Source organism: Tachysurus vachellii, chromosome 18, assembly GCF_030014155.1.
Source record: "Tachysurus vachellii isolate PV-2020 chromosome 18, HZAU_Pvac_v1, whole genome shotgun sequence".
In the NCBI taxonomy this organism is placed as follows: domain Eukaryota; kingdom Metazoa; phylum Chordata; class Actinopteri; order Siluriformes; family Bagridae; genus Tachysurus; species Tachysurus vachellii.
In genome coordinates this window covers 2,281,588-2,289,087 of record NC_083477.1, presented here as the reverse complement: position 1 = coordinate 2,289,087, position 7,500 = coordinate 2,281,588, and the positions used below count along the sequence as shown (strand labels likewise).

The window sequence follows — 7,500 nt, the reverse complement described above, 5'->3', positions numbered from 1 at the left end:
CAAGGTATGCTGTGTGGCAAAAGTATGTGCACCCCTAAGAAGCCCAAACAATGGTCCAGCACGACAATGCAGCTGTGCACAAAGCAAAGCGATATCCATGAAGGTGATATGATTGGAGTGGAAGATCTCGAGTGTCCTGCACAGAGCCCTGACTCTGACTCAACCCCACTGGGATGAACCGGAACTGGAACTGGAGTCTCCTCAACATCCCAACATCACTGTCTGGTCTCACTACTGTGCTTGTTGCTGAATGAACACAAACCCCCACAGCTATGCTTTTTTTTTTTTTTTTTAGTTTCAAAATCTTGTTGAAAACCTTCAGAAGACTAGAGAGAAGCTTATTATAAGATCAAAGAGGAGAATAAATATGGAATGAGATGTTCAACAAGGGGGCACGGTGGCTTAGTGGTTAGCACGTTCGCCTCACACCTCCAGGGTTGGGGGTTCGATTCCCGCCTCCGCCTTGTGTGTGTGGAGTTTGCATGTTCTCCCCGTGCCTCGGGGGTTTCCTCCGGGTACTCCGGTTTCCTCCCCCGGTCCAAAGACATGCATGGTAGGTTGATTGGCATCTCTGGAAAATTGTCCCTAGTGTGTGAGTGTGTGAGTGTGTGAGTGAATGAGAGTGTGTGTGTGCCCTGTGATGGGTTGGCACTCCGTCCAGGGTGTTTTCTGCCTTGATGATCGATGACGCCTGAGATAGGCACAGGCTCCCCGTGACCCGAGGTAGTTCAGATAAGCGGTAGAAGATGAATGAATGAATGTTCAACAAGGACACACGGGTGTGATGGTCAGGTTTCTCCGAGTTTGTCCATGTAGAAAATGAACCAGATAACCGATTATGTAAATGTCGCTGATAACTTATCTTCATGTTCATCCTTTTAGACCTGGAGATTCCGGCACCTCCTCCTCCTCCACCCATGGACTGCATGGATGGCTTTGAGGAGATTCCTCCTTTACCTCCACCTGTGGACTACGACATCTCTACTTCTGCACAATACCAGGAGAAAGGTAGAATATCTCGCTGGATTGAACCGTCATAAATATTTCCACCGAGCCGTACTCTTATTAGACACGATTATAGAGATCGTAGCTCTATAGATTTTGCTAGAAGCTCATTGTGATTTCCTTTTTCCACCAAGTGGTGGCGCTGTACAGCTATGAAGCGGGCAAACCGGGAGACTTGACTTTTCATGAAGGTGACATAATTTACCTGACTAAGAGGAACGATGACGGCTGGTGTGAGGGAATCCTGAATGGCACGGAGGGGTTCTTCCCTGGAAACTACGTAACGACCACGAACTAAACGAGTGCAGACTGGAATACAGTTCACATGGAAACATCTATTTTTTTTAATAGCAAATTAATGTGGTTTTCACAGAAATGTTTAATTACTGCATACAGTATGTCATATAAATCGATTTTATAAAATGCTAACTCCGCTGTCTGTCTGTGTTTGTCAATATCATCATTTTTTTTTAATTAATCCTGGAATAATTGAAGTATTTATTAACACCAACTAACAGACGGATGAACAGACGGATCAGACGAGTCGATTCTTCATTAATCTTTTCAGTACTTTTATTAAAGTCGACCGATAAAAAGCGATCAAGCTCTTATGGGAGCGTGATTTTCCCAGAATGCTTTGCTGTGATGTGTTTGGCTGGATGAATTATGTAAACAACAACAACAACAGTCATTTGTGTAAATAAAATCTCTACACATGAAATTTGATGAGTTTGAATGAAGTCACTGGGGCGACATGGTGTTTTGTGGGAAAAGGGAAATAATTCAGTTCACCTTACGTGCAGCAGAGGGCGTAAATACTCACACATCACTCCTTTAACGTATCCAGGTCTATATACGGGATCAGGAAACATTCCGACTGCTAATAGACGTAAAAACAAACAAATAAATAAATAAACAAGCAGCTTAGAGTGTTCTAACGCCGACTGTGGTTTTTTTAGTAACGTCCGACGTCAGGTGGTCAGGAACGTGCCTAACCTGCATTATAGTTTATTTTGAAAACATGACAAGTGCAGGCACTGTGACTTTAACCATTACGACGTGGTAATAAACACTGAGGTGTGTGTAGACGCAGGTCTGTAAGAAGACTGATAAGTCTCGCTCGACGTCCGAGTCCCAGGCCGGACGATTACCTGATCACCCGATCCCCTGATCCCCTTCAGGTAAGACCTGTGTTTATAGTAAAGATAAATCTTAGAAATATGATCTTTTGGAATCTTTGACACTTTTTATTGATTATATTTTGAAGCCATAAGCAATAAAAAGTGAAAAGATTTGCTCTTACTGTACATGCATTTAGCTACATAAACATACTGTAATACACGTTTCTTGAACCAGGAAGTGGTTTAAAGTAAAAATCAGGTCTCGTGAGTTAAAATTACAGCTGTGATCAGATATAGATATCGCTTTGGACTTCCAAGACGTTTTAAACACCGGCGTTTCTGGTAACACCAATAAAATAGCACAATAAACCTGGTCATGTGAGACTGCCTGTGTTTATGAGTTAATGACAAACCTTTCGTTCTCACCCTGCACGTTCCTCGTCCGTCTCAGACCGGGAAAGTTCAGCTCCGACTGAAGAGACGCAGCGCTTCATTTCCGATCGTAAACAAAAGCCTTCCATCGTGCCACCGTCGTTATCGGGTAGGACTCCGAAGTCAGCTGTGTGTTGTGGTGTAAATGAATATCATTGACGAATTTTGTGCTGCGGAATATTTTAGCGAAGAGAGATCGGACCCTTTGATCCCTTTAATTCAAGGTGTCAGGGTTAATATTTAAGAAACGAGACCGAAGCTAAGCAGAACGTCATTATAGAGTTCTACGCCGCTGAGGTATCGATCTCTATGAAACATTTCAAAATGATCTTCATTTCCTCAGGAGATCCACTGAAAGACGTTTCCACTGGAGATCCACTGACCAGCTCTTCAGTAAGATGGATTCCTCGTTACCGCTGATCTTTCGTGTTTTCCAGTGAGTCTCTTTTCCTAAAATCACACCGATACAGTGACAGAACATTAAATCTCATTAAATCTAACTAAAGACTTCCTTAAACGTTTAATTAAAGAAAAAACTTCTGATTTTTACACATGCACTCAATTTAAAAAAATCAGACATTTAATTTGTCTTAAATGAAAATTCTAATTTGAATTTTGAGTTCACATTTTTTTAAAAATAAAAACATATTTAAATATAAATGAATTTTAAAAATGTACATATAGATTTATTTACAAATAAATTGTTTATTTTTTTATGATCAAATTTAAACATTCTCTTTTACATGAATGAAAAAAAAATACATATACATTTTTTAAGTAAACACATTTCTGAATTTTACTTTTTTAAATTAATTTACTTAAATTTTTTAAGGAATCAAATTCATACATGTACCTATACATTAATAAAAAAAAATTTATATATACATTTTTTTTAAATAATAAAATTTCAGAATTGTACTTTTTTTTTAAAATAATCAAATTAAGGCGTTTACATATAAATACTTCGGCGATTGATATATACTTTTAATATACGTTAAATATATTTAAAGGATCGAAACTCATTTTTAAAGACGTACACGTCACGCATTTACATGTAAATATATATATTTTTTATTTTAATTGAATGAGGCTTCAGACGTGTAAGTGTGCGTGTGATCGTTTTCACTGAACTCTTCCTCTCCTCTTCCTCTTCAGAATCATCATCCCTACGTTTGCTGTGCTGATTCTCTGCACAGGTATTTGTAGATGTATTGTTCAGAGTCAACGGCGGAGGCAGGCGCGAAGGCAGCTGGCAGAAGCATCAGCTCGTGCTCAGGAACCTCCGCCGTCCGTCTACGTCATCCCCTGTTCGCCGCCTGAAGAAGAACGAAGTGGACCACAGCACTACAGCCTGGCACAGCAATACGCTCCTCCTCCTTACAGCGAGGTACATCACCACCACCACCATCACCACCAAGAACCCAGTGATAAAAGAGTCTCTGTGGGGTTCTTAGTTTCTGTAGGGGTTAAAATATGCAGCTAAAGTTAGCATTTTGTAATAAAATTTTATCCATTTCAGATTATACATTTAAACGATTCAAAAATTTGAGGTTTTGTTTTACGTACGTACGTTACGTATGAGTCAAAAAGAAAACAAGACGTCTCACGTAGACTTCATACATTTATGAGGTGATAAGGATCGTTTTTATGGCCATTAGCTTGATTTGTTGACATTTAGCCTTAGTCTGTATTTGTAGATATTTGACATCCTGCTATCGGTGGATTTTAGACCAGTGTTGCGGCAGCAGGATTTCTGGAGCTGGCCATCATTGGTAGTCTTTGTCATGTCATATTTATATACAATACATTCTATATTTGCGAGTGGGGAACTGAAGACAAGTCTGACCACGTGCTCAGAAGGACCGGGCCTTGTGTGTGTGGAGTTTGCATGTTCTCCCTGTGCCTCGGGGGTTTCCTCTGGGTACTCCGGTTTCCTCCCCCAGTCCAAAGACATGGTTGATTGGCATCTCTGGAAAATTGTCCGTAGTGTGTGATTGTGTGAGTGAATGAGAGTGTGTGTGTGTGCCCTGCGATGGGTTGGCACTCCGTCCAGGGTGTATCCTGCCTTGATGCCCGATGACGCCTGAGATAGGCACAGGCTCCCCGTGACCCGAGGTAGTTCAGATAAGCGGTAGAAGATGAGTGAGTGAGAGAGTGTTTTGCCGTGGCTACGTCTCACACGTACTTAGAGAGAGCGAGGACACTTTTGTTTGGTTGCTCATAAACACTAAAGTTCCAATAAAATGCACAACAATCACATGCTCGTTTTTCTGTATCTGTTCTCTGCAGTTTGTGGTGAAACCCGACTTCCCTCATGATCCTCCTCCGTCGTATACAGAATCCGTCAGTCCTGCGTTCATCTCTTATAACCCGGACCGGATCGATCCATCCTCTCCAGCGCTGCCATCGTAAGAGAAGAGATCCACGTGAAGAACTCTGCAATAGAAAGCTGAAAACCTCCAACACAACCTTCCAACACAACCATGAACAAGTCAGGCAGAATAAAAGCCATAGCTGTTATTTTTTTTTTACCTGAAATCCTGTACATATTTATAATACATGTAAATATATGTTTTCAGTTTCGTAGAAGAGCAGAAAACATGTAAATAATTGCCTATGATGCGCATTCTGTAGGTTTCATCGTTTAAGTTATTCGAGAGTTAAAGCACTTAGAAATGAAAGAGCACGATTCTCAAGTATTAAATAAATTAATATTAGATGTTAAAAACTGAAGGAAAGAAATTTAAGAAAAATGAAATCATTTGTATTTACACTGTGAGACTGATAAAAGCCTCACCCGAAATCTTCCTACCGGATTTTTGATCACCTTTCTACTTTAACGGTCGTGTGAGACAGCGGGCGTAGACCTCGTTCACACGTCGAAGTCGATGTAGAACATCACCTGCAGCACTTCCAACTTCCTGCTACAATTCAATACCACCTTCAAATTGTAGGAGGTGGGTTTAGGGGGCGGGGCTAGAATGTGTGAATCCGCTTGTAAAAGTTTTTGTACTTTTACGCCAACCAAACAGTTTGGTGCAGATGTTTTGGGGAGATAGTTATAGAGGGTAAAGTTCAGAGCTCCTGAGGTGACACACAGGTTATTTTTAATAAGACATCACCTGATGAATATATTGAGGACAAAGACTCAGTATCGATACAGTATGTCATGGCCTCAAAATATTGTCTCATATTCTCACTACATTATCTCATGGAGTCAAGATTATCTCACAGTCTTCTAGTATTAGTAGATATATTGTCTCGTTGTCTAAATATGGTGTCATTGCACCATCTCGTGGTCTCGATTTATCTCACGGTCTCACTGCTATCTCATGGTCTCCATTTATTATCTTGTGGCCTTGATATATTGTCTCATGTCCTCACTATGTCATCTTGTGGCCTCACTATGCTATGCATTGTCTTGTGGGATCAGTTTATTTTCTAACGGTCTCAGTGTCATGCTCTCAATTTAGTATCATCAATTACAATTTATTATCTTGTGTCCTCACTAAGCTATCTCATGTTCTCACTACATTCTCTCCTGGTGCCAAAACATTATCTTGTGGTCTCTATGTTATTTCATGGCCTGAATTTATTATCTATTCTATCTAGTGGCCTCACAACATGATCTCATGACTTCAATATAATATATTGATGTCTTTATATATTATCTCATTACAAGATATTCGCCCACTTATGCATTCTTATATCAATATACGCCTTGCTATATTATTCCATGGCCTCGATTTGCTATCTTGTGACCTCAGTCTATTGTTTTGTATCCTCAATATGTCGTCTAATGTTTTATATTACACACAGCACTAAAATAAGTAAGAGTTTGATGATATATAAATAAATAAATAAATAAAGAATGGCATTATATTTAAACTGAACCGAGAGTGGACGTTCTTGTCTCATAAACGTCTTGGCGGAACTTTCCGTACACACACCCAGTCCAGGAACATGTTAACCATGTTAAACATTGACTAGTATAAAGCCAGCCAGCGGTAATTAACACAAGGTCATATGATGCTCGTTACGTGAGTTCTACCGTTCAGTACGTCTTATAGCGCTATCTAATCATTACGTGATAAGTTCAGCTTCACCTTCATATCAGCTTTACTGTTTCTGGTATAAAAGTCTGCAGAGACCAGAGTTCAGCAGGGTTGTGTTTTCATATCACTCTGGAGATAAAACATGAAACACAGTGAAACACCGTTTATGCGCCGTCATGCAGCGGACGGTAAATGACTTTCACAGTGATGTCACTTCCTCTGTGAAAATAGCAGTTAACTCATTTCTGTTGACACACTTTGTCTCAAATGCTACCTTCTTTCAGTTTTATGTTTATGGCCCTTCGATAGCAGGAACCTCTGTTTTAGATCAAGTTCCATGTGCTTTAGTATTCAATAAATTGAAATAAATTGGCTTAAATGTATTCGTTCGATCAGTTGGTGCTGTCAGGAAAAGTTGTTTGTAGGAGATCTGGGTAGCTTCATTTTTACTTTATTTCACTGCATCAAAAGTCAGATCATACCTTATTTGGTACAAAATGGCTGAAACGATGCTCTGATTGGCTAGCATGACATTTCAGGTAGGAACTACGCTCTGATTGGTTAGCATGACGTTTCAGGTAGGAACTACGCTCTGATTGGCTAGCATGACGTTTCAGGTAGGAACTACGCTCTGATTGGCTAGCATGATGTTTCAGGTAGGAACGACGCTCTGATTGGCTAGCAATATGTTTCAGGTACAGTAGGAACTACGCTCTGATTGGCTAGCAATATGTTTCAGGTACAGTAGGAACTACGCTCTGATTGGCTAGCAATACATTTCAGGTAGGAACTACGCGGTAGGTAGCCTAGTAGCCTAGTGTGGTAGCCTAGTGGTTAAGGTGTTGGGCTACCAATCGGAAGGTTGTGAGTTTTATTCCTACGTCCAC

The 7,500-nt window shown here is 40.3% G+C and overlaps 2 protein-coding genes across 6 annotated transcripts in view; both read left to right on the top strand.

Annotated features, from left to right (window-relative positions):
- The window catches only part of abi3a (ABI family, member 3a), a 27,567-nt gene extending 21,116 nt beyond the window's left edge, over positions 1-6,451 (top strand). For all 3 annotated transcript variants that reach the window (XM_060892056.1, XM_060892055.1, XM_060892057.1), the window contains 5 exons: positions 883-1,008; positions 1,140-2,186; positions 2,902-2,994; positions 3,714-3,945; positions 4,848-6,451. In XM_060892056.1, the coding sequence (XP_060748039.1) occupies positions 883-1,008; positions 1,140-1,303 (290 nt within the window). In that variant the 3' untranslated portion in view covers positions 1,304-2,186; positions 2,902-2,994; positions 3,714-3,945; positions 4,848-6,451. The remainder of the gene's footprint in view (positions 1-882; positions 1,009-1,139; positions 2,187-2,901; positions 2,995-3,713; positions 3,946-4,847) is intronic.
- rpl23 (ribosomal protein L23) overlaps positions 1-7,500 on the top strand; it is a 279,577-nt gene that overhangs the window by 32,470 nt on the left and 239,607 nt on the right. The window lies entirely within an intron of this gene.